This window comes from Prionailurus bengalensis, chromosome F2, assembly GCF_016509475.1.
Source record: "Prionailurus bengalensis isolate Pbe53 chromosome F2, Fcat_Pben_1.1_paternal_pri, whole genome shotgun sequence".
Classification (NCBI taxonomy): Eukaryota; Metazoa; Chordata; class Mammalia; order Carnivora; family Felidae; genus Prionailurus; species Prionailurus bengalensis.
Window position 1 is genome coordinate 40,567,918 of NC_057353.1, and position 27,963 is coordinate 40,595,880.

Genomic DNA, 27,963 nt, shown 5'->3' on the forward strand with positions numbered 1-27,963 from the left:
GCGGCGCGCGGGGCGGGTTCTCAGGCTCCGGGAGGCGGCGGCTCGCGCCCCGGCGCACGCTCGGGCGCCTCCGAGCCCAGGTCGTTGGGCCCAGCCCGGGGTCCCCGGCCGTGCGCAAGGCAAGATGTTGAGGCGCAGCTTGGAAAACCGGTAACAGCCCCGGGGCCTCGGCTGGCCAGGGCCCCTCCACACGCGAGGGCTCGGGTGGGGGAAGCGGAGCCTCTCTCTCCGGGGCCTCCGTGCCAAATCTCGACCCTGGGCCGGGGTCTGGCCCGTCCCCGCTGCGATCTGGGGCCTACTTCCCAGGGCTGCGGCGAGCCCCGGAGGCCGGGGGTGGATCTTGGGACCACGCTCCCCGGGCCCGGTATTGCCCGGGCGGTGCAGACGCCAGGGAGGCAGCCGGGCGCCCAGGCCGCGCCGCGCCGAGCGGCAGCCCTAGCAGCCGCCACCCCGCGGCGGCGCGGCCAGGCCACAGCCTGGCCTCTCCGTGCGCCCGCACTGTCGGGGTGTTGAGGCCAGGCCCCGACATGGGGACCTAGAGGAGGGGAACCCGCCTCGGGAGGTGGTGGGATCGTTGATGGTTTGCTCCTTCGAAGCCGCAAAACGCCCCGGGAATGTTTGCATATCAAATTAACGCGGAGATGAAGCCTTTTCATCTCTGATGAGAATGATTTGCGTTTTGTGTCATCTTTTTCTCTAGGGACGCTCAAACCAGACAACTGCAAGATGCTGTCACGAATGTGGAGAAGCATTTCGGAGAGCTGTGCCAAATCTTTGCTGCTTATGTGCGGAAAACTGCCAGACTGCGAGACAAAGCAGACCTACTGGTGAATGAAATCAACGTGTATGCCTCCACAGAGACCCCAAATTTAAAGCAGGGCCTGAAAAACTTTGCCGAGGAGTTTGCCAAACTTCAGGATTATCGACAAGCAGAGGTATGGAGTGAGGTCACAGCGTCATTGTTATGAATGAGCCCTGAAGTAGTGGATGAAGGAACCGTGAAGACTTCCACTTGTAATCCACCTAACTGCAGTGGCGACCACACACTTGATGATAAACGTACATTTCATGTAACATTGTGTGAGTCTGTTAAAGGGAAGCTTCCTGTGATTTGTGATTTTACCGTTTTCAAACTAAACTTTAGGGTGTTCTGAAGTCCTGAATTTCCCCACTTCATTTGGCCAAGGGGTGGCTCTTTACAGGGGGTAGTAAACATAGTACCCATGGGAAAGAAAAGGAGCATGACTTGTGTCTTGTGTGCACGTAAGTATATTTTAAAGTATGTCTGGAGATGGAAGATGTTGAGAGTGGTAATACGAGTGAATAAGTAATAATTGGACAAGAGATCTTTGCTGCTTCAGTGCTCTGCAAAGTGGACCGGTATTTCATTGATTAAAAAAAAAAAAGCAGCAGTGATTTGCTGATTTATATCATAGATATAAACTAGTAGTGAGACTTTGTGGAGTGGCTTTGTTTTTTTTGCTTTTGCTTTGGAAAGGAGGGAAGAAGATGGTGTTGTAATTGTTTTCTTCATGAAAGTCCATTTTTACCTTTAAAACCTCATAAGCACTTTCACTTACATTTATCTTCGGTTTCAAGATACAGGTTTACTGTCAGAAAATTGCCAAGTTAGGAGCCACATTGCTTCTCTTGGACTCTTCTCATCAGTGCTTTTGGTACTTTTTAGAAGCCTAATCCAGTAATTTCAATTATCAAAAAAACTCACAAAAACAAAGAGAACGATCTTTGAACCTACATTTGCGATCCAAACGGAAATTTGAGTAGTGATTAGATTTGGGGGTACTTTTTGGGAAAAGTTGAGTTCTTGTCATAGGATAGTCTTCTATAATAAACACCTAACTCTCAGTTAAACATAACTGGGGACTTAGTGTTCAAAAATTATTTATTTACACTCACTGATAACCCTGAATTCCCATGTTAAGACAGTAATTTCAGTGCCCCTTTCTAGAAAACCTCTATGCTATTTATCAAATAGCAAAGTGAATTGATTTACATTTGTTCTCCTTTTTTATTTCCCCTGCTTCCCAAATGGTGGAGGTGCTAATGAACCATGAACAAAAGGTAGGCAACAAAAAGGAGAACAGAAACAAGACTTAAGATAATCCTTGCACTGCATAATCAGTGTATGGATTATTCAAAATGGTATAGACTAAACTATTCAGAGTATTCATGGTTTTGATTTTAGGATTCCTAATATTTACTCAATGAGAACTTGGTTTGTTTCATTTTCCTAAAATCTTTTAAAGTGAAGCATTCATATACATTTTGTTTATAGAAAAACCAATATGAAATGTAAAGTACTGACTATATAAACATACATCATCAAAAAAAAGCCTTCTTCCTGGGGCGCCTGGGTGGCTCAGTCAGTTTCAAGAGTTCTGACTCTTGATTTCGGCTCAGGTCATGATTTCACAGTTCGTGAGATCGAGCCCTGCATTGGAATCTGCGCTGACAGCACAGAGAGCATGCTTGGGATTGATTCTGTCTCCCTCTTTCTCTGTCCCTCCCCTCCTTATGTGCTCTCTCTCTCTCTCTCTCTCAAAATAAATAAACATTTTTTAAAAAGGCTTCTTCCTCCTCCAAAAATAATGTTCATTTTGAACAGTAATGTTATCTTGTATTACTTGTCCTGATAAAGAAAATGTTATTGTCCAAGAGTTATTTTTCTTACACTATACATATATATTTGCCTTTAAAGTTTTGGATTTTTTTTTTAATTTTATTTTGAGAGAGAGAGAAAGTGTGTGTGCATGTACAAGCACGGGGGGCGGGGGGGGGGGGGCAGAGAGAGAGAGGGAAAGATAGAATCCCAAGCAGGCTCCTCCCTGTCAACGCAGAGCCTGACTTGGGGCTCAGTCTCATGAACCATCTCATGAACCATGAGATCATGACCTGAGCAGGGATCAAGAGTTGGATGTTTAACCAACTAAGCCACCCAGGCACCCCTATATATGTCTTTATAAAACCTTTTTCAGTGCCTTCCACTAGCACTATTAATTAAAGAAAGTAATTACTCAAAATGAGATAAAAACTGTAATGTTTAAGAAAAACAGTTCAATTTTTTTTTTAATTTTAGGGAGATTGCAAGCAAGGGAGGCAGCAGAGGGGGGGGGGGAGAGAGAGAGAGAGAGAGAGAGAGAGAGAGAGAGAGAGAGAGAGAGAGAATCCTAAGTAGGCTTCAGATGCTCAGCAATGAGCCTAACATGAAGCTAGATCCCACGATCCTGGGATCATGACCTGAGATGAAATCAAGAGTCAGCCGCTCCAAAAAAAAAAAGTCAGCTGCTCAACTGACTGAGCCACCCAGGCGCCCCAAGAAAAACAGTTTAATTCTAAATAAAAAATCAACCATGCAGTTTGACAGTTCAGCAACACTGAGACCATTTATCTTGTTCTTCAAGCTTTAGTAGTTTACAAAAGGCTTCCCAGAAAAGAATTGCAGCTAATGCAGTGGTCTGTAAGCTTTTTCTGCTTTTGAGGATTTGTGTCATTTAAAATTTTTCCAATATGCTGTAGCTTTCAGCTTCAATTTTCTTATCTGGAAAGTTGGACTATTACTTTGGAGATAATATATTTTCTTATCTGGAAAGTTGGACTATTACTTTTGGAGATAATATATGTAGAATATCCAACACTGTGCTAAACACACTGATAATGGTAGCAGTACTAAAATTTGAGAGGTCTTGAGACTTACCCAAAAGTAACTGTGAGGTAGAAAAGTAATAGAGAGATGATTGTGTGGCGGAGATAAGCTTCTTAGAAACCTGAGACACCTTCTTGCCATATTGTATACGAGGTACTTTTCTGCTTTTATTGTTCCTCTGCAACTTAATAGTTTTTATTGTATTTGAGTTTCGATTCTGAGTTTTATCAATTTCTGGTGATGCTTTTTTATAAAGATAAACTGTGACATCTTAAAACATTACTCTGTATAGTAATTATGTTTAGGTTAAATAGCACAGGTTTTATTTCCGAATTTAAATTTTGATATGTCTGTGTTTCTTTTCAGTTATATTTTATAATAATTTTCAATAGGTTGAAAGACTTGAAGCCAAAGTAGTTGAACCTTTGAAAGCTTATGGAACCATTGTAAAAATGAAACGAGTAAGTAAATTCATTTTTTCCTACTATTTATTAGGTATTGTGGCAATGAGGATGAGATTTCCAACAATTGTCCTCTTAATAAAAAGTATAACGTAATAGTTACACAGTTCTTTTCACACATTTTATGAAGCATCATTTCTTAGAACTTTGAGAATAGTGAGATATTTTTAGTGAGTTTACTAAGTAAACTATAGCAACATAAAACATTATTATAGAAAGTTTAAAATATTTAATTTTTATAGTCATGAAGAATATATGGACAGAGCTTATTTTACTAAATGAATATAAGTTTATATTAAGTTTATATTTTTTTATTTTAAAGTAGGCAATAACAGGTAGACCAAAAGTGACTAAGACAAAGCTCTATTTTTTTATTGAGACATATTAGTTTCAGTGATTTAGTATCTGTGTACATTGTGAAATGATCACAAAAGTCTAGTTAACATCCATCATCATACATAGTTAGAAATCTTTTTTTCTTGCGATGAGGCTTTTTAAGATGTACTCTTAAGCAACTTTAAAATACACAATACAGGGTTAATAACTATAGTCTCCATACCGCATGTTACATCCCAAGTTCTGTTTTTTAAATCAACTTTGAGGTATAATTTACAGGCAGTAAAATTCTGTTTTAAGTGTTCATTGAGTTTTGACAAATGTGTATACACATGTAACTACTACCACAGTCAAAATTCTCTCTATATATAACATTATATATAATGGTTATAGGTTCGTATTAAAATTGTCTTGCCTGTATCATTATTTTTAGAGGATATTAAAGAAATGCACACATACATAGGCACACTCACACACACTGATTCTGCAGTAGTAATAATTCCTGTGGTAATGATACCTGGACCAAACAAGGAGTGTTTTCCCATTCTTAAAACAGAGTGTGTATATATTACTTCTTAAATCAGAGATTTGTATTAATCATAAATGCCTCTTTTCAGGATGACCTCAAAGCAACATTAACAGCAAGGAATCGAGAAGCTAAACAGTTAACTCAGTTAGAAAGAACACGACAGCGAAACCCATCTGATCGACATGTTATTGTATCCTTTGACTTTTGATCTTTAAAAAAATGTTTTGTAAGGTATGCCGTACAAAAGTAAATATATATGGAAATTATGCATTTCTACTCTTAAATGTGCAGAAAATTTGAATATAAAGGTTGTAAAGAAACCTATGCATTTACAAGTTCTCATTATAGAAATCAACTGCCCTGCTTTTGAAAAGGAAAAGTCATTTTTCCCCAGTATAATCCCCTTCACCTTTAAAAACAACAACAGTGTGAAACCACAATTATGACTACCAGCCAAAGACCCTCAGGAGGTTCTAGAATACAATTGAGGTCCTTAGCTGGACACAAAAGGATCTAGATAGGACTATCAACTGTGACAAGGATCTTCTGTTAAGAATGACTGTTACTGGGGCGCCTGGGTGGCGCAGTCGGTTAAGCGTCCGACTTCAGCCAGGTCACGATCTCGCGGTCCGTGAGTTCGAGCCCCGCGTCGGGCTCTGGGCTGATGGCTCGGAGCCTGTTTCCGATTCTGTGTCTCCCTCTCTCTCTGCCCCTCCCCCGTTCATGCTCTGTCTCTCTCTGTCCCAAAAATAAATAAACGTTGAAAAAAAAAAAAAATTTTTAAAAGAATGACTGTTACTTAAGGTAGAATGTACCTTGTTCATGACTAAATAAAATAGTGCCTGGCTAATTGCCAACCATTGGAATAGGTGCAATTGTATAGAGAGTACTAATTTATCCCCCTGCCTCTTTTTCCCATTCCTTATGTCTCCTTCCTGCTTCCTGAAGGTTTTTACTGCCCTAGCTCAGCCAATTAGGAGTGCCCCTATTGGGGGCATTTGAGGTTCCATAACACCTCCATCCCTGAGGGGAACCCCTGGAGCAATAATCTGGGGCTACACCAGTTGCGCGGTCCTCCTTCCTCTGGACCAAAGGTACATAAGCCCAACCTTGTAATAAACAAAAATGGGCAGCCATAGGGCTGGGACAGAAACATCTAGTTGAGGATTAAGATTTACCAACTAGATTATAGAATCTGGATTTTAAGCAAGTCAGAAAAACCAGAGAATGGTGGAAAATTTATGACTGCCAACTAGGGACTAAGGCAGAGAGACCAGGTTATCCAGATTTTAAGAAGCGAGAGATCAAAATTTTGTTGTTTTGTTTTGTTTGGAGGAGAATACATAAAGGCAGAAAAATGTCACATCTGGAATCCCGAGTGGTTGGTAGGATTGAATCATGGGTATCAGTGTGGAGATTCAACACAGAAATGAACATTTCTAAGACAAAGATGTTTCTGACTTAGATGGTCTGTTGTAAACACTGCTGTGGAGGAGGCAGTCTTATACTGTAGATGAAACTGGTCGCTAGGTTCACATTGGGGGAAATAAATGCAACAATGGAATAAATTACTGCTATAGGTGAATTGATATGCTCACTGGAAAAGTGAGTGGATTTTGACAACCTAAGACTAGAAAATAAAGGACAATCTATATACAAATGTATTCAATATAAATATAAAAATATTCAATCATAGCATAATAGAGTATTTACTAGGATGGACCCTTAAAATTCATCTGATAATTCAAAAGCAAGCATGTTAAAGTTCAATATGTAAAAAACATGGAGTGGCTCTGATATAAGAGGATGGGATAAAGAAGAATCTCAGGGCTCTGTCTGCTTGCTCATCCTGCAAGGCCCTGGGTGGCTTTGGAAAAAGTTTCCTATGACACAGTTTGAAAAACACCAGTCTGGCTCACCATTTTATAAGCCATTTTGCACTAATGGCTAGTTTCATTAAATACACTGATAACCTCTAACTCACAGAGTTGTGTCATAGTATTTTATTTTTTTATTTTACTTTTGTAATGTTTATCTTTGAGAGAGCGTGAGCAGGGGGAGGAACAGAGAGAAAGGGGACAGAAGACCTGAAGCCTGCTCTGTGCTGACAGCAGTGAGGCCGACGGGGGGCTTGAACTCACAGGTTGTGAAATCATGACCTGAACTGAAGTCGGATGCTCAACTGACTGAGACACCCAGGCGCCCTCATAGTGTTTTAATAAAAAGCATTTCCTACTCAAATTGATACATTATAGGATTTTGAAGAATTTTCCGAAAAAACAAAACAAAACAAAAACAAGAAATAGAAACCTATGTCTTTTTTGTTAAAAATAGCTGTGTTAACTTTGTGTGAGTTGCTGTGCCTGAGTGAAAAGATCTGAGACTTTCAGAAATGAATATTAGTTGGTGGAGGGTGGGGGAAGATTAAAACACAGGTGTCCCAGCTGTAGCCTCTGCTTCCCCACTCTTTTCCTGGTTTAGCCAATTCCACCTACCTGTCCAAATCAAAAAAAAAATTTTTTAATTTGAAACTATCAGTAACTGGAGAGGGCAAAGACATAATCAGAAGGAAGTAGTCACAAGAATTGCGTGAGTCGCATGTAATACTATTAAGAAATTAGTTTTCTTGAATATTCTCATTAGAAGGTTAACATGCATCAAATAACTGTTCGAAATTTTTTCATACTAATCTACAAAGGAACTCTATTTTACTTTTGAATTTCCTGTGATACAGTTATATTTTTAAAAATTGCAAGCCCAGGGCACCTGGGTGGCTCGGTTGGTTAAGCCTCGGGCTCTTGATTTCAGCTGAGGGTCATGATCTTGCAGTTTGTGAGATTGAGCCCTGCATTGGGCTCACTGCTGTGAGCACAGAGCCTGCTTGGGATTCTCTCTCTGCCTCTCCTGCACATGTGTCTGCACTCTCTTTCAAAATAAATAAGTAAACTTAAAAAAAAAAGTTAGAAGTTTATATGCTTTTAAAAAACTTTACTCCCTTATGGCAAATGTACACATACGTATAATGACTATATTTTTAAATTCTTAGCATCTTAAAATCATGTACTTGAATTATTCTAAATTCTTCTTTTTTTAAGTTTGTTTACTTATTTTTGAGAGAGAGAGAGAGAGACACTGCAAGTGGGGGAGGGGCAGAGAGAGAGGAGAGAGAGAGAGAGAGAGAGAGAGAGAGAGAGAGAGAGAATCCCAAGCAGACTCTGCACTGTCGACGCAGAGCCTGGTGCAGGGCTCGAAGCCACAAACCTGTGAGGCCATGACCTGAGCTGAAATCAAGAGTCAGACACTTAACCGACTGAGCCACCCAGGTCCCCCATGAGTTATTCTAAATGTAAGAGTACATAATCAATATAAAATTATAATTAATGTATAATCTGATTGCAAGTTTATATAACTCAATGAGCATATGATTCTAATTTACTAAAAAAAATTGTTCTCTTTGAAATGTATTTTTTCCTTTATGAAAAATTTCAGTCACAGGTGGGTAATAAAATGGTGTGTCGAGATGGATCCCTATAGTAAACTCTTTTACTTACTTCAATTTATACATTTTCTTGAAAAAGCAAGGGCTAAATGTCAAAATAGTACGTGTCACTAAACTTTGATGACAAATGCACATTTTTCCATGGATTATTAAATGATGATATTTGATACTTTTGAGTAAATATACTACTAATACAGGAAACAAAACTGTATTAGAATTTAATCAAAAATTAAGCTATGTTTTTTAAAACCTCTACTGCTTAGTAATAAAATCTTTTAAATATTTTTGGGCAACTACAGTTCTAAAGTAAGAAATGCTTTTTTAAGTGAAATACATGAGTAGATTAGAAATGTTCTGCACTTTACAGTACTGTAGCCACTAGCAATATATGGCTGTTGAGCTCTTGAAATGCAATTAAACCAAATGAGGAAGTAGTTTTTTAATCATTAAATCTTACAGTAGCCACATGTGGCTACTGGCCACCATATTGATTATACACTACAGATCTAGATTGTATGAGTACTTGTCATTACAGTATATGAAGTAAAGTGTTAAAGTTGCCATCTAATTTATTACTTACTGGTATATATTTTTTGTAATAAGCAGTAACTAAATGGTAACAGTGTAATATGATTAATTTATTAGAAGAATGTATAAATACACCCCATGCTGAAATAAATATCTGTTACTGTACATTCTTCTATGTCTGATTAGGATATTACAGGATTAGAAACATTTAATGCATTTGGAGAATTAGAAAATTTAAAATACTTAAGTCACAAGTCCATCCTTTTTTGGAAAATAAAGGGCTAAAGGGGAAAGAATGAGAAAAGAACAGAATGATAAATGGCACAGATGGTAAAACAGATGAAAGGAGTAGAAAATATAGAAAATTGTTTTACAGTAAACAGCCCAAGGGTGATATAGGGGAAAAAATGATTTTGTAGGAAGAAAGGGGAAGAAAGGGGAGTTACGTTTTCTTTTGTTTGAGGTCAGGAATCATGTCATTTAATAGATTTAAAGTTCTTTATTCTGCACATGCTTATTATATAGATCATTTTATTTTATGTGGTAAAATATATTCTTGAACAGTTTACAGTATTACGCCAAAAAGCCAATAGGGCAATTGTAACATTTAGACTCAGTTGAATGGATTCTAACTTGAACTGTTTTATATCTTTGGTTGGGGAATACTTTTTGTAGGCAGAAACTGAATTGCAGAGAGCTACAATGGATGCTACCCGAACAACTCGTCATCTGGAGGAAACCATTGACAATTTCGAAAAGCAGAAAATAAAGGATATAAAGGTAATAAAGTAACTGTTAAAGTCTGCAACATGTTTTCTAATGTTATTTTTTGTTTATTTAAATGTATGAAAAATTTTAATGCTGATTTTTTTAGCCCATAGTCTATATGGAAAAGGTACTATAAATAAAAATATATCAGATGATATTTTCCTATTTCCTCAGATATTCAACTTACTCCATTTCTATTTAATCAAAGGAAACTAACATTTCTTACGTTTTTGTGCATCCAGTGCTGTTACAGGCACTTTATATGAATTCTCTTTATAGCAACTTCATAAGAATGAGGTGGTGTTATCCATACATTATATAAAATTTAAGCAAAGATAGAAAGTAATTTACCCAAAGTATCATAGCCAAAAGTCTGAAACTATAAACCAATTATGTATTTTAAAAATCTGTGCTTTCCATTATAATACACTCATTAAATGCTCTCTAGTAACTAGATATTATCACATAAAAAAATAGCAAGAGTAACCAACCACATAAATTTGCATCCACCATGATACAGTGTCATAAGAATTGCCTTATCTTATTGCAACATACCAGTAGATATGACATCTTTCAGATCATAGACTTCAGAAGTCTTCAGTGACTTTTTCATATGCATTTGGAGATTTGGAGGATTGCTTATGACCATATTATGTCCTTTAAAACAAGTAATCTATTGGATGTGTTTTGGCTTGCTGCAAATTTTCTGAGAAAAAGGCTTTAAAGAAAAATACTTTTGTCATTTTACAACTACTAACAAAGAAAACATCTTGCTTTCAAAAGTTACGTTCTGATCAGTAAAATTATCTGCCATTTAATTATATCATTCCTCTTTACAGTCCACGAAACAACATTCATTTGTACCTTTTTCTCCCCGTTACAGTTTTAAAGGATTTCAGAACTTTGATTTTTTCTGATAACCATGCTCAAAAGTCTCTGGTTTGGTCCTGAAGACCAAAACCCTTTTTTAAAGCCTCTCAATTCACTTTGCACTCTGCTTTGTAATGGTAGATTACTGCTCATGAAGACCATCTCATTTAATAGAGGAGACAAACTCCATTTACTGAGGTGGGAGAGTGTGGGCAGGATATAACATTTTACAGTCACTGACATCATCTCATAAATTGAGGGAGAAAGGAAAGAAGATTATTAAAATAAATAGCTTTAACCTGAACAATGAGAATGAAGACTGGTGAGGTATGCTCGATTCCATTGCCACTTAAGGGCTTCTTCAGTGATGGCAGTCTGATTCCTCTCTCCTGCTGATCCTCATGCCTGCAAAATTTCCTTGTACACATGGCAATCTGTGTCTCTGATCTTTGGGCTCACTTCAGGGGCAGACTACCTCTACATGTGTTTTTAATTCCCTGAGTGACCACCAGTTACAGAACAGGCAGAGACAGTGAATGCAGAATTCCCAACTGCAATTCCAAGTACCTGGGATTTTCTGAAGCATTATGACATAGAAAGAGACTGCACAGTGGAGGGTGCACAGAGAAGGGCTTCCAAGCTTTCTCTTTACCTGCTGTATCATGCCCTTGGAAGGCTCTTGGTGGTCACAAAAGTGCTAGACAGGAAGAAACCTACTTTTTAGAAAATTGAGATATAATTCATACACCACACAATTTACCCACTTACAATGTACAACTCAGTAGTTTTTAATGTGTTGTGATATATGTAATCATCACCACTCAATTTTAGAACATTGTTATCACCTCAAAGTAAGACCTAGTACTTCACTGCTCCTCCCACCCCACCCCACCCTACCCCACCCCACCCCACCCCAGCCCTAAGCAACCATCACTTACTTATCTCACGTCTCTATGGATTTGGCTAGTCTGGACAGTTCATGTGACTGGAATCATGACATGGTTTTTATAACTGGCTTCTTTCACTTAGCGTAATGTTTTCATTATTAACTATACTTATATACATATATGTATATTAGCTATATACATGCTCTCATGTCATAACATGTATCCTATGAGTATAATCCATTCCTTTTTATGGCCAAATATTCTATTATATGAGTATTGCCACATTTTGTTTATCGGTTCATCCATTAACGGACACTTGGGTGGTTTCTACCTTTTGGCTATTGTGATTAACGATACATTCATATACAAGTTTTTGTATGGACATAAATTGTCATTTTTATTAGGTATACATCTAATTGAATTGCTGCATCATATGGTATAACCTTATCTGTAATCATCTGAGAAACTTCCAGACTGTTTTCCAAAGGGGCTTCAAGATTAGGTTCAAATTTTTTTGCATCCTCACCAATACTTGCTGTTCATCAGACTTTTTCATGACAACCATCCGAGTGGGTGTGAAATGGTAGGTCATTGTGGTTTTGAGTTGCATTTCCCTGCTAATGCTTATTGGCCATTGGTATGTCTTCCTTGAAGAAATGTCTATTCAGACCCTTTGCCCATATTTTCATTGGGTTGTCTTTTTATTATTGATTGGTAAAAGTTCTTTATCTATTCTGGATACAAGTCCCTTTTCAGATCTATGGTTTGCAATTATTTTCTCTCATCCTTAGGGTTCTTTTCACTATCTTCATGGTGTTCCTTGAAGCAGAAAAGTTTTTATGCTTGAAGTCAATATATTTGTTTCTTTTGTTGCTTGTGTTTTTTAGTGTCATATCTAACAATCCATTGCCGAATCTGAGATCATGAAGATTTATCCCTGTTTTCTTCTAACAGTTGTATAGTTTTCATAGTTCTTTTAAGTCTTTGATCCATTTGAATTAATTTTGATGTATGGTGTGAGCTGAAGGTTAAACTTCCATCTTTTTGCATGTGACTGTCCAGTTGCCCAAGCACCATTTGTTGAAGAAGCTATTCTTTTCCATTGAATAGCCTTGGAACCCTTGGTAAAAATCAGTTGACATGGTTTTGTTTCTGAACTTTGCCTTTCATTGATCTATAGGTCTGTCCTATGCCAGTACCACACTACATTGATTAGCATTGCTTTATAATGAATTTTAAAGTCAGGGTGTATAAGTTCTTCTACTTTCTTCTTTTCAAAGATTGTTTTGGCTATTCTAGATCTGTTGTAATTCTGTATGAATTTTAGAATCAGCTTCTCAGTTTCTATAAAGAAGTCAGGTGGGATTCTGGTAGGAATTGCATCAACTCTGTAAATCAATTTGGGGAGTATTGCCATCTTACAATTAATTTTTTCAGGCCATAAACATAGGGATATTTTTCCATTTATTTAAGTATTCCTTAGTTTATTTTAACCATTTTATAGTGTTCAGAGGATACATTTTTGTGTTTCTTTTCTCAAACTTTTTCCTAAGTATTTTATAATCCTTCATGCTATTATAAATGGAATTGTTTACTTAATTTCATTTTTGGATTATTCATTGCAAATGCACACAAATATAATCAGTTTTTGCAGACTGATCCTGTATTCTGCAACCTTACAGAATTCATTTATTAGTGCTGATAGTTTAGTAGATTCCTTAAGATTTTCTACATACAAGATATATATCATCTGTGACAACCTACACTTTAAATACAGACCCCCCCACGATCTACCAAACTTCCAGAAATGAGTTCCAGAGATCAAAATTAAACTCTGTTAGGGTTCTGAATCTCCATTTTATACATCTTTCCTCATCACTATCAAATTGTTTCTTTTCCAAGTCAGGCCTCATTTGAGATCTTTTATGATAAAGAGGGATGCACAAATCCCAGAAGTTTCAAACACAAGTCAAAAAGAGTGACACTACTGCCCCCCTATGTTGATTTTAGCATGTCTTACATTTCTGTTTATGATAGAAATTCTTGGAAAAGTAAAAATCGTTGCTGCCACTCATAATTTTGGGAGAAACAAACCTAGAACATTCTTATTCTTACCTTTTATCAGGCTACTGGTTCAGATGGGGGCAGAACTTCTGGCTCCTCTAACCTCTCTGGGGGCAGAAATGAGTGAGCACTGCTGATTACTGTACAACTGTGTGGGAGGTAGGTTTAACTGACAAGTCCATCTGAATTTTGGTAGCAGCAAAAGTAGCACAATTAATTAATCAGCAAGGTAGCACAATTTTTAGATAAAGACTTCACGGGAACCTTGCAAAAAATTGGCTTGAGAAAAGTTGGTATGGAACTTAAGAGTACAGAATGTGGATGAAAAATCACAATCCCATTTGTTTCCCATATAATAGGAAAAATCATCAGTTACATGGTGAATGTCAAGGGAATTTCAGGCCTACAAAAAGGATCTTAAACAGGGGGTCACTCCTGGAACAGAGAGGAACAGGAATTCAGTATGTGGCAAAGTAGCTGACATGAACAAGAAACATCTTCTAAATTTAATTTTAATAGCTTTATTTTTCTTATAACTAAATATAAAATAACCATAAATTTTCTGCATGAAACTATTAAGAGAGAATAATAATCCTACTACTGAGAAATAATAAATTAGCATTTTGGTTTATGTGATTACAACTTTTTTCTATGTACATATACACAGGAGATAAGGATAATAAATATTTCTTAGGCATTGACTATGTCACATATTCTATGCATTTTATGTGGATACACTCACTTACTCCTCACAACATCTTTATGAGGGAGGTAATATCATTACCCCTATACAGTTATATTTAAGTGGACCACACTATATGTAGCATCTGTTTTTAAAATTTAATATATCACAGACATTTGCTAAGAAACAGATGTGTATCATCCTTTTGGTATCCTCACAGTTTTTGCTATGGATATATATTACTTTATCTAACCAGTCCTTATTGGTGATACCAACATTATTTTTGCAGGTATAGATCTCATTGCATCATTAAACATTCGGCTTTTTGCTGATCCAGTTGTTCTTTTGGGATAAATTAACAGAGTGGTATTTCTGATTCAAAGAGCATATACCCTTTAAATTTTGATACCTTCTGTCCACAAAGCTTTAAACTCCTGCCCACAAAGTTTTAACTGGTTTACATTTCTATAAAACCTGCATGAGCAACCCAGTATACCAATGATGAGTAGAAGTCTTTTTAATAATTAGTCTGATAGGTGAAAAAAATCGGTGTAATCTTAATTTGCACTTACTACTATTAAGACAATATTTTTTCATATATTTAATAATACATTTATTTCTTCTTTAGTAAATTACCCACACTTGTCCTTAGCCTATATTTTTATTGAGTGTTGGCAGTTTGCTTATTAATTTGTAAAAAAATCCTTATATTGAGAGAATTAACCTTTTATATTGAAGAGAAATGTCGCAAATGTATTTTCCCATTTTGTTGTTTATGGTGTGTTTGTGCCATAAAGTTTTATGTTTGTTGCCAGATCTGTTGGTCTCTTTTTTGGTTTCATACTTGGTGTCATGTTTGAAAGGTTGTTTTCATCCTCAAGATTGTAAATACTTGCTTATATTTTCTTGTAGTATTTGTAAGTTTTAAAAATATTTTAAATATTTAAACATTTTATCTGGCAGTTGTGTTTTGCATATGGTATGAGGTAGATATCTAGCTTTATTCTTTTCAAGTAGATAAAAGTTCTCCTGGCATCACTTATTGAATAGCCTCTACTCTGGAGTCATTATTTCCCCTTTATTTGCCAAAATGTTATTAGTCAGACCTTTCATGACTTTTTTGTTAAAAGTGTTGCTTGCTAATTAAACCAGGTAGAGGCTTTAATATTAACATAAGGAACATTTTCTAACTTAGCAAGTTTACTTCTTGAGTGATAAAAATAGCTAACTTGTGTTGAGCACTTACTCTAAGTCAGTCACCATACTATACCTTTTCTTGGATTCTCTCATTTAATCCTTCACCCCCAAACTTATGAGTTTGATACTGTTCTTATCCCCCATTGTACAGATGAGAAAAATTAAGGAAAAGTACAGATAAACTGCTTGTATTATATAACTGTTATGTTCGGTCATGATTGGAACCCACATTTATCTTAATCCAGAGCCCATAATCTTAACTCCTATATACTATCCTGCTTTACAGAATACTTGTCAATAGAGAATTTCAGATTAGCTCCCCCGTCTCCTACCAGTAAAAATTAAGTACATGCCCAAATTGCCCTCTAGTCATACAAAATAAAATTGAAAAGGGGAAAAAAAAATAACTCATTAATGCGTCTGTCCCTGATGATACTCACCCACTGCAGATAAGATTACATGAGATCACTGAAAGTTAGGCTAAATTTATTTGGGGAAAATTATTTCTAAGTATGATTGGGTCCTAAAAAGTTCCACCACCCTTCTGGTGATTCACTGAAACTATTTAATTTCAAAAACATGCTTTTTATGTTCTTCTTAATACTAGGTGTCATCTAACTTTTCTGTTCCTTGCTATTGTTCTCCTTCCTTCTGCCTATCTTCAGATGTTTTGTGAAATTCTAACTAGAAAAAAAAAGTATAATTGGCAGTATTCCCTCCTTGCTATACTCAGGGATATAACTCTCTATGATAATCTTCAGGCTTCATAACTCTTAGGTCAAAAATTCCAAGTCTGGGATACTAGATTACCAGTACTTCTGATTTCCCATTATGGTTTTTGACAGAAAAATAAACGGTATAAAAAATCAGTAGGGCCAGTCTCGTCTTATTTAGGTGTTACAATATAGGTTTTGTCAAGAAATAAAAGTTCAAACCATAAAGGATTAAACCAAAGTATCACAAAACCTGAGAGTGATTCCCTCCCCCCCACCTTCCACATGGTAAATTATAGCCATTTATAGATTAAAGAGAATTTGTAAAGTACTTATATTAATTGAAACTAAATTGAGACTGGAAAGTGGTAACAGACTCAAAGTTGATCAGTGTTTTTTAAAATGAGAATGCAGTAGATTCTCTTATTAGAGGACATGAATAAACAAAAATAATGTAGCTTTCTTCAGTGACAGACGTATCTACATATTTTTCAGGGCTCACTTATGAGCTAAGGGTAATGTAAATCCTATAAAATGCTAGTATTAAAAAATTGTTAGTTCAGAGATGACACATTCAGAGATTCTGACCATCAGAAATTTAATAACTATATTCAAATACTTGAAAAATGTTTTAAATTATTTTGAAATGTTTGCATATTCCACAAAGTTACCACAGTGGAATAGATTAGAATTAAGCCTAATCTACTGATTTAGGTGTAATAAGGTTGTAAGTATTTGGATTTCACTAGTTATTAAATAGTGTGACAGTCTATGATAAAGATTTAGAATGTCCACTTGTAGAAATATTTAAAAATAGGAGTAACACCTAACTCACTTGACTGATTAAGCTTAATTCCCTTATTTGAGGCTACTTTATTTCTCAAGTACTTTTATAGGATAAAGCAAATACCTTATCTTCTCTCTCCACATAATAGATCCACGTAAGTAAACAGATGATTTATAAATACCCAAAAAAGAAAAACTAAAAAAGAGAGTGCACTGTGTAACATTGTAAAATGTTGATTCTCTACTGTACTTAGCTGAAACATTAAACCTAAATAAATGAAAACAAATTTCTGTAACAGCCTTGAATAAAAAGAAAGTCAAGCTATGTCTATATTTTTTTACATAGTTCTTTATTTAGTAAATGTAGAAAATCTCTAAATTTAAGATTCAGAAGGAAAGTTGTAAACCTCTGCTTGATTATTCCCATTGCCTAAAATGAGCTGCAGACCAAGAACCAAGTAGGAATCTTGTGTTTTGGCATATCATTGACTTCTGGTTCTGCTGTTTTCCCTCTTGGAGTTTTCACACTCCTAAGGGCACTTGACTCCTTTCTAGCTAGACTGCTATCTTAGGAAGACAGACAACTAAGTGAATAAGTGCCAGTCTTAATCAAAAGCGACTTCATTCTTGGGTATCTAGAGATTCTTGGTCATAATACCGCTTATTAGTCAGTTGCCATTCCAGTATACCAGAACCCTCTGTGACCTATATGAAGTGACAGTAAGGGTCACTGTTAGTCATACTTGTGTCTTGTCCCAGAGCCCAGTCTTTTTAGGCCAGAAGGGATACTTTCAACTACTGATCTGTTTCCATCGAGTAGTAATCAGAAGCCTATCAGTACTCCCTTAAATATTCTTAAGGAAGAAAGAATGGACATGAAGGAGAAAAAAAATCACAGGACACTAAGGGACACCTATAACACTGTCTTCCAAAGTGCAGGGCCACTCCTATTTGATGACTAACACAGAAGAGCAGCAACAAAGAGAAATGGGTATTTGACTCTTGTCTGTTGTAGCCCATCTCTTTTCTCTTGCCCCTTAAGGACAATGCTTTGGTACTTTCTACCTTATTCTGTCCACTCCTCTCTATATTAATGCTCTGATTTTTTTATTTTGATAAGAGACAAAATAATTAACAAAAGGATAAGATCCTATTTTATTGAAAACTTTTCTGGTTTGTATCCTTTCCTTACCTACCGATTTTCTCACCCCTGCTTAAATCAACATGCACATCTCCATTCATTCTCTTAGCTCATTATCTTCCTTGTTGTAAGCTGTCATCATGCTCCATAGAGTTTACATGCATAGTTTATTTGTGAAGGAAATGATGGATTCCAGCAAGAAGAGCACAGTACAATAAGCAAGAGCTATAACCTTTGAAGAATCAGACCCAAGTCACAACATTCTAGCTATGAGCAATAGGAGGCAAGTCATGTATTCGTAAACTGGAAAAGCTCTACACAAATGCATGGTGCTATTATCAGTAGTAGCAATATAATTACCAAGTAAGTCCTTTGTGGCTAGAGAATACAAGTAACACATAGAAATATGATGGGATAGAATTCCTGTCTAAAAAGACATACTGTTGTTTCAACATCAGTTGGAGTTACTAAAATATCAGGTTTAGAACTGACCTGCTTTATCTAATATTTAGAGACATATGGTAACAGAGTACATATGGTATACATTTTAGTCAGATCTTTTTTTTTTTATCACAAATATCAGTTACAAGGTATACAAAGAACTGACTTATTAAAAAATAGGAGGAAATTAAATGGTGGGATAAGAAATATTTTATATAATTTCAACGTTGTGCTACAGTCTTTTCAACTATTTTTATTCCCATTATCTTTTATACTTGATGTGCCCTGTGGAAAAAGAGATATCTCTGTATTTCATAAAATGCAAAAACAATAATAAGGAATAAATTTACTAAATTCACAAATTCATATGATTGTTTAAATTCAAATCTTTGTGTTTTTTTTTTTTAGACTATATTTTCAGAATTTATCACTATTGAAATGTTATTTCATGGCAAAGCTTTAGAGGTCTATACTGCTGCCTACCAAAACATACAAAAGATTGATGAAGAAGAAGATTTGGAGGTAGGACTATATCTATCTAAGTTAAGTTCTTCTCTTAAGATGGAAATATTTAAAAGAAAGCATTAATCTGTATGGGTAAAAATATCTTAAGTTTGAATACTACAATGGCTCGTGTTACTGTGTGCAGTCCCAAATAGCTCAACTTTTATGTTTTTCTCATTATGTATTTTTAACTTAACAAATTCACCATGGTAAAGTTCCAAGAATTAATTTATTAACAGCTAGTTAATAAGGCCATTACTTGAAATACTGTATCATTTTGACTGGTGATGTAAGTCACTTAAGTGTGCTAACCATCACATTGATTAGTGCTAACATTTGATTGCTTATGCTGTGCAGAATACCCAAAGCTTCACATGCATTTTCTCATTCACTGCTCAGAATCCTATGAAGTAGGTGCTGTGGTTATTCACATCTTATAACTACAGAAACAGGTTTAGAGGCTTTAAGTAACTTAACTTGACCACAGCCACTTAGCTAGTAAACAGCAGAATCAGGATTCTCACCAGTTTTGTGTGATTTAATCAGTATGCTATGAAATAAGTGTAGGTTTATAATAAGGCTTGCTTTGTACTGATAGTTAGATGCAAATGCAAGTAGCCAACTAATGTTAGAGCATCTAAATATCACAGCCTGGCTTCAACAAGCACATCTGAAGAGTAACTGTCCAACCCTCTTACCTTTTAAAGGGAGGAATAAAGGCACAAAAGTATTTTTGCTGAAATAGATAAAATAGTACACACAGACTTTGTCCATATTATCTCTATAGTAGAAGTGAAAAAGACCAGATAATCTCAAGATATAACCAGAATTCTCTATTAATGAGTGATAGAATTTGGGAGTATCTGCCAGTTGACAATTTTGAAGATTCCCCCAGTTGTTTATTTATTAACTAACTATCCATAAAGAGTTCACCTGGGCCTTCTTTTCCCACTACTCCACTGGTTCCAGGAAATCTAATTCATAAAATCAGATAACAGTTTGACTAAAATGAAGAAGGATACATGTTTTAATATGTGTACATATGTTTTCCAATGTCAAAATCTCATCTTAGTTTTACATCAGTTATGCACACGTGATATTTCTATTTATTGTCTATCAATAGATGGCTTCCTAAGTTTCCCTTCCTTCCAAGTACTATAGCTAAGGTTTCTTAATTTTTACTCCTTTCATGTCCTATCTTTTAAAAAACAGATCAAGCTTTTATCTGTCATTTGTAAAATAATAAAATAGCAAATGTTTATATATAGCAGTTACTTTGGACAGCTACTGATCTATGCATTTTAATTATATTTTAATCCTCCCATCAACTTTGACAAAAGTATTTATTGTCCTCCTTTCTATGGAAGAGGAAACTGAGGCAGAAGTAGATTAAGAAACTTCCCGGGGCGCCTGGGTGGCGCAGTCGGTTAAGCGTCCGGCTTCAGCCAGGTCACGATCTCGCGGTCCGTGAGTTCGAGCCCCGCGTCGGGCTCTGGGCTGATGGCTCAGAGCCTGGAGCCTGTTTCTGATTCTGTGTCTCCCTCTCTCTCTGCCCCTCCCCCGTTCATACTCTGTCTCTCTCTGTCCCAAAAATAAATAAACGTTGAAAAAAAATTAAAAAAAAAAAAAAAAGAAACTTCCCAAAGGGTCCCATAACTAATAATGCTGGAAGCCAAACCCAAAAGTCCTGACTACAGACACTGTTTTTATCCTCTCTATACTGTGATTAGTGTGGTTCTTGATGAGTGTGATAAGCACCATTCCCTGCAAGAAAAACACTGCACTGAGTGGTAGGTTCAAAACTGATCCCTTACTTTTCCTAGAAGACTGGAGTCCTGTTTAGAAGTATCTTCATTCTCCTTTTTCTAATGCCTCTGACATGCCATTTGTTAACTCTTACTAAAGTTCCTTCAATCTCTTTGAACCCCAAGATTTTCTTTCTCATTCCAGAGGTCCTAGCTAGTTTATTCTGTCACACCACTTCCCTTACCGGTATTCTTAATCAGTTAGCTAAATAGCTCGTGGGAGGAGAGATTCATAAAACACCCAGGATCTCAGAGCTGTGTGGTAGATACGTTTTTGAGTATCAACGTTCCTACTTTCTAATGGGGTAATATTGAGCTAGTTTTTCATTCTTCAGCTTCCTTATCTCTCAAATGGAGATCTAGTATTTACCTCATAAAATGTTCATTCAACAACTGTTTATTGAGCACCTGTTATATGCCAGGCATCACTCTGAAGATTTAGTATTATAAGTTAGAAAAGGTCTGAGTTGTCAAAGCAAAGATTTAAAAATCTACCATAGAGTTCAGACATTTAAAAAATATACAGGCATACCTCAGAGATATTATAGCATTCCAGACCTGTGCAACAAAAGGAACATCACAATAAAGCAAGTCAAATGAATTTGTAGGTTTGCCAGTGCACATAAAAGTTATGTTTACACTATACTTGTAGTCTACTTTTTTAAGTCTTTTATTTTAATCCCAGCACAGTTAACATACAGTGTTATATACTATAGTCCATTAAGTGTGCAACAGCATTAGATCCAAAAAGCAAAAAGGTGTACATAAAGAAAATATATTATTGCTAAAAAATGCTAACCACCCGAGCTTCCAGTGAGTCATAATCACTGATCACAGGTCACCTTAAGACAGGTAATAATAATGAAAAAGTTTAAAATATTGTTAATAATTACCAAAATGTGACACAGAGACACGAAGTGAGCAAATGCTGTTGGAAAAATGGCACTGACAGACTTGCTTGAAGCAGCATTGCCACAAAACCCTTAAGTTGTAAAAGAGTCTCTGTGAAGCACAATGAAGTGCAATAAAATGAAGTATGCCTGTACTGTGTAACTGTTTAAGTTTTATAATGTTGACCAGTCCTGTAAAGAAAAAATATAGTGTGCTGTGAGGATTCTAAATAGTCTGGCGAATCAAAGAATGATTTCTTAATTAGAAGTCTGAGGGACGCGTAGCATGCCTGGCAACACCTGTAGGGCAAAGGACACAGATACACAGAGGTCCTGAGGCGTAACGAACTATAGGCAGAAGCCGTTAGTGTTCTGCCACACAGCAATTGTGGAGAGAAGGAAGCAGACTAGGGAGAGTTGTGGGACCAGGGAAAGTAAAATTCTATGAAACTGGTACCAAGAAGAAAAAGAATCTTTTACATACAGGATTTCTTCGTAACAAGTAGAGAAAATATGTAGACAGGGACAGAGAAATAACTTGCTATTCTTCTTAAATACTTCATGCTTTACAAGGACTGCTGAGACTTATTCTGGCAACAGCTAATTTTTTTTGTGGTTAGGCATCTAGTTATATCACAAACCATCTTACCTTATTTGTTCTTCACATAAAAAAGCATTGTCAGGCTCATTTTCCCCTTCAAAAGATCACCTCTGTGCAGTCACTTCAGAGCATCTTGAGACTCACTCCTAGAAGAGATCTTGGACCATATTGGGAAATGCATTATTGCCAATAAACATTCCTGTAAACCTGTTGTTTTGCATTAAGAGATTAATTTTAACACGTAGCTGGTTTAGACTTTTATCCCATGGGTGTATACTGTCTTCCATTTCCCACTTTTAACTTCATCTTTTCTAGAACAGTTAAAAAAGGAATGTTGTTCTAACAAAAATACATCCCTGCCAAATACCATTTGATTAATGGTTCTTATACCAGGATACGTGTTCCTTACATCCGTTTCTTATATCATACCAGGATATGTTTTCCTTAACTGGCATGAAAACATAATTGGATCCTCAGTAACATGTTAAATAACCTAATTAGCATGACTGAATTGTCCTAAAACATGTCTCACCTCTTGAGTTTAAGTTTCACCTCTTCGCTCCTTTTGTGTCTTGTACTTCTCTAAGGTTTAAAGAAATGCACAGAGAAATCCCTTAGTTTTGAGTTTCTTTTCCCCAAAACACGTCGTTAACATTCCTTTATGTTACAATCTTAAGCTGGGAGGAGTTGCAAAGATAAAACGGGGCTCCTTGCACTAGTGTTGGAGATAGATACATAATTACGGAACAATGAAATGATAGCTGTATTGAGGTATAAACAGTAAGCGCTACTGACTAGAGAATAGGAGAAAGCAGAAGATGGCATTTGACTTGGCTCTTGATGAGTGTGCTGGAATTCTAGGCTGAGGAATCAGCATTGCAAAGGCAGAGTATAACATATTCTGCATATAGGTAAAAGGCTAGAGGTGAAGAGTGATGAGTAGGTTTGAGTAATGTTAAGCCTTGGGTGTCAGTATTTGGACTCTAGGTAGGGAGGAGCCACAAACTGTTTTAATAATCATACTTTGGTCTTCAGTAAGATAATTCTAAGTAAACTACAAAGAAAGATGTGCAGAGTCAATAAATTAAAATAGAAGTGCCTCAGATGAGAAATTTAGGGAGAATGTCTAGGATTATAGTTTGGTCTACTCAATGTATCGTAACATCTATCATTGTAAAGGTGAATATAGAACTACGCTGTCTAACACAGTAGCCCCTAGGCATATGTGGCTAAAGTTAAAAATTCAGTTCCTCATTCACATGAACCACATTTCAAGGGGTAGTAGCCACATGTAGCCTGTTTAGACAGCAAGCATTTCAGTCATCTCAGAGTTCTACTAGATGGTTGGTCTAGAACAGAAGTAGTTAGGCATGTTAAGTATGGCTATCAGAAGAGAGCCTATAGAAAATTGGTTGAAAGATAGCCATTAAACACTATATAGATAAGATCTTCAGAGAAAAGGGTAAAAAAAAAAAAAGTGGCCTAAGGGAAATCCTTTAAAAATATTTAAGGTATAAGCAGTAAAAAAAGAGATGTGAAGAAATAGGGCAGCTGGCACATGAAAAGAGTTTAGAGATGGCATACCTGGAAAAGAAGTTTCATAACAAGGCCAGGGAGGATCAAAGATGACTTTGGTGGTTTGGGGCAAAAGCAATTTCAGTGGAAAGTGAAAGCCCACTTGTAGTTTTTTTGACAAATGGAGATGAAGGAGAATATTTGAGAAGTTAAGGAGTAAAGTTATATCTTGAATTAAAAAAAAAAAATTGATCTTGAGCTTATTTGCTGAGGGGAAGGAACCTGTGGAAAAAGAAGGCTTTTCTTTTTTGAAGTCTTAGATATAGGAAATATGCACCTTGGAAAGACTCAGATGACATTAAATAAAAGGGGTGGGGTAAAGAGTTGAGGAAAAAGGGAGTGAAGTTGAAGAAATTCACATCTGACATTACCTACCAGTTTATATATTAGAGAAATGGGGGAAGACAAAAAATATAGATAGGCTTAAGAGAGTGGTATTTGGAACTGTTGCCTTAAGGATAAAAAAAACTGACAAAAGGTGTTTCAGAGTCCAGTGAGATTATAATCCATAAATCACAGTGGCTCCAACTTACTCTGAAATGATGTACTGTCAGACTACTGCGATGAAGTTAAATTGATAAGAGTTGAGACAGGGAGAAGACAAAGAATCAAAGGTATGACTTGCAGCCTCTCTACTTGGGAGCATCCACTTTGAGGGAAGGAACTCCTCAGCAAAAGCTCTCAAGTGATGGTTTCAGAACCCATCAGCATCTTAACCTGGTTCAAATAAACTTTATAGCTTTCATCTTTAAAACTTGATTTTTTGTAGTGGTTTTTTGTTTTTGTTTTTGTTTTTTTTAATTTACAATAATAGAAATTTGTTCCTGGGAGGGGGAGGTGAGCAGGTGGACGTGGTTGCTTTAAAAAAAAAAATCTTAACTAAGAAGAACTTAACATGGCTTCCTAGATTCCCATCGTTTGGTATTTATTTTATAATGTTGCTTTATCATTGCAACAGGTTTTCCGAAATTCTCTGTATCCACCAGATTATTCATCCCGTTTAGATATCGTAAGAGCAAATTCAAAGTCCCCTCTTCAAAGATCACTGTCAGCTAAGTGTGTATCTGGAACAGGTCAGGTAAGCTAAAAACCGTAATTTAAAGAATATGAGCAGCTGCCTTTGGTATTGTTCAATACATTTTTAGTTTCCCTTATGTCCTGACTTCATATAACTTACCCTCTTACAGAAGATGATTGGAAGATTGCATTAAGTCCAGCTCTGTTCTTATTTTGTATACTGTAGTACATAATACTCTCTACAGAACACTTGAGAGCAGAGGTGGAAAGGACAGGAGAATGCTAATCTAGATTTGTTTTCAGATGTAATATGAAGAGCATAGATTCTGAAGTCAAACTGCTTATGGTTTAAATACCACTATCATGACTCAGTGAAAATTATACCTAAAAAAAGTCTTTTTGCTGAACATGATCTTAGATCTGGAAGCACGTATCTTTAGGTAAAAAGTCCATTTTCTCATTTCTTCTATATCCAGAAAGCCTGAGTTACTAGATGTCTACAACTGGGAGGGGTGTACAGCCTTTTTCTTTTAAGAGGCCATACAGAAAATGGGCCCAAGGTGTATGTCCCAAATAAGGGCAGCCATAAACAATACATTAACAATTCTTTATGGCAGTGTTATAATAAAACTTTATTTACAAAAACAGGAGGCAAAATGGAGTATAGCTTGCCAACTTCTGATCCAGAGATCAATACTTTTTTTCATATCTTGCCTTCAGAATTTAAAATTGAGCAAAATAGGGGCACTTGGGTGGCTCAGTCAGTTAAGCATCCAACTTCAGCTCAGGTCATGATCTCAGTTTGTGAGTTCAAGTCCCACATTGGGCTCGCTGCTGTCAGCACAGAGCCTACTTCAGACCCTCTGTCTCCCTCTCTGTCCTTCCCCACCCCCTTTGATCTCTCTCAAAAAAATTAATAAGATTAAGCAACATATTTTCAAAATACAACTTGTAGGTAAATGTGACCCAATGACTTCTATTTTCATTTGGTTCTCTTCTAAGCATTTATTTACTGCTTTATATGTATACGTCTCTCTCCCCCAAACAACTCACATTTTTATTATTTATCAGCATAAAGTGCCTTGCATGTAAATTCCATATTATCTAGTATTATAGTACAAAGTTTGTTTCTATTGAGAGCTAATAATGTTACCAAAATTGGCTAACATCTGTGTCGTACTTTAGAATTACATTATCCTAGGGTTTCTTGACCTCCACACCATTGACTTTGAGTCAGATAATTTGGCAAGGAACAGGGAGTACTGTCCTATGCATTCTAAAGATGTTCAGCATCACTAGCCTCTACCCACAAGATGCCAGTAACACACACAAACACAAACCCCCAGATGTAACAACATTGTCTCCAGACATTGCCAAATGGGCCTCAGAAAGGTCTGAAGCAAGATGACTTCCCAAGTGGCAATGGTCAGGACTTAAAAGCAAGTAGTGAATTCAGACTCACTCCATTTAAATCATAGTATTAAATTTTAATATTTCAGCTGCCTAGTTGAAATAGTCTTGGCATATTATTTGCTGTCCCTTTGATGATTCTCATGTTCAAATGCCCATTTTTGTGACCTAAGAATTACTTAACAAAATATTTTCGATATCCATAGTATACTGAGTATGTACTTTTCTCTGAAGTATTTAGTTATTCAAATACTAGTACCGAACTGGAATTGGTTAATTTCATATTTTTGTTCAAAAACAATCTGCTATATGAATGAAAAAGCTCTGTAACTGTTTTCAACCTTAAAATATAAGAATTCATAGGGAATTTTCATTACTAAAAAATTATTATCTTCCTGAAACATATGTTCTATGTGACCTTCTCTATAAGGGCATATTAAAAAGATACCAAGTATGTAAAAATATTTTAAGTTAATATTTTTTAAAATGTGTTAACTTTTAACAGGTGTCTACCTGTCGACTAAGAAAGGATCAACAAGCAGATGATGATGAAGAGGATGAAGACTTAGATGTTACAGAAGAAGAAAATTAATTTTCTTAAGAAAACTTCATATTTCAATTTTCATCTTGAATGACTTGGCGTCCAGAATTACTACACTGTAAAACTTTATACTGGCTTCATACTCGTTAAACCTCAAAATGAAATCCTCCTGAAAATGAAAATTAAAGGAAATTTATGCTGACCAAAAATGAAGGTTTTAAAAAATATTACACACCAGTCATTTCAACATGCTATCTAGCAGTATGTGATTTTTGTATAGGTTCCATTAAAAAAAAAAAAAAATTATGTATTTCAAATGCATTCCATATTAATGCACTATACCTAGTTGAGGTTGCAATAGAAATAGATGACAAAACACAAGAGATCTAACAATTCCACTTGCTTTCTTTGCTTTCATTGCCAAAAAAAGGGTCTTTACTCATTCTGATCAAATACAAATTCTATTCCATAAAGCCTTAATCAAAAGGACAAAGGTTTTTTTCCTTTATTTTTTTTTCACTTTTACTACAACCTGAAGTTTCATTATTTGATACATAATTTGCTTTTCAATAAGTGTCATTACTTTTTATTAAATGTAATGGGACACTAGGATATCAGTGTCTTAAAACTACATAAAGCAGAAATTTTAGATTCAAAAAGAAAGCCACATTCAGCCTGATTCTGGTTTTAAAATGAAAATGCTGTCATACTGAAGCATTATACATGGTACTATAGCTTTTAGAAAGCTGTAATTTGGTGAAGTGTTGCCTAAGAAACATCATGGAAAACGATAATCATTTAAGTCTATAAAAATTTTACCAAACCACCATCTAATTAATGAAAGAGTATACAGTTACTTTTATTCCTGAAAATAATCAATTTAATCGGAGCCTTTCAGTATGTCCAATACTTTTGTTTCTTTGGATGGGGATTGTACTTTTGTTATTTCATGGATACCAGTCAGGCATATAAAAATTTTGAAATTTATAAAATCATTTGGGATAACCACAAAAGGCAACTATTCACAACAAAAATAAAGACTTTCTAGAAAGCT

The 27,963-nt window shown here is 36.0% G+C and overlaps 1 protein-coding gene and 1 long non-coding RNA gene across 4 annotated transcripts; one reads left to right on the top strand and one right to left on the bottom strand.

Moving 5' to 3' along the window:
* Positions 1 to 27,963, top strand: CIBAR1 (CBY1 interacting BAR domain containing 1). 3 transcript variants are annotated; one of them, XM_043601371.1, is made up of 10 exons: positions 3 to 150; positions 701 to 935; positions 2,059 to 2,082; positions 4,057 to 4,125; positions 5,079 to 5,180; positions 8,480 to 8,485; positions 9,693 to 9,797; positions 18,975 to 19,088; positions 24,900 to 25,019; positions 26,874 to 27,963. In XM_043601371.1, exons 1-10 carry the CDS (start codon positions 125 to 127, stop codon positions 26,958 to 26,960), a joined length of 888 nt encoding a protein of 295 aa, XP_043457306.1. In that variant the 5' UTR covers positions 3 to 124; the 3' UTR covers positions 26,961 to 27,963. The 3 variants fall into 3 exon arrangements, with proteins under 3 accessions (XP_043457308.1, XP_043457306.1, XP_043457307.1); XM_043601373.1 differs by lacking the exon at positions 24,900 to 25,019 and having other exon boundaries at positions 1 to 150; XM_043601372.1 differs by lacking the exon at positions 2,059 to 2,082 and having other exon boundaries at positions 5 to 150.
* LOC122495600 lies at positions 12,820 to 18,979 on the bottom strand. The gene is made up of 2 exons (XR_006300508.1): positions 13,658 to 18,979; positions 12,820 to 12,930 (listed from the first exon to the last, which is right to left on the bottom strand). It is a non-coding gene; the product is annotated as an uncharacterized LOC122495600 (long non-coding RNA).

Bases quoted from the DNA above. Each gene is read 5' to 3' on its own strand.
- CIBAR1 (XM_043601371.1), top strand. From the start codon at position 125: ATGTTGAGGCGCAGCTTGGAAAACCG. The intron at 9,798-18,974 runs GTAATAAAGTAA...TTTTTTTTTTAG, and splicing joins AGAAAATAAAGGATATAAAG to ACTATATTTTCAGAATTTAT. The intron at 25,020-26,873 runs GTAAGCTAAAAA...AACTTTTAACAG, and splicing joins GTGTATCTGGAACAGGTCAG to GTGTCTACCTGTCGACTAAG.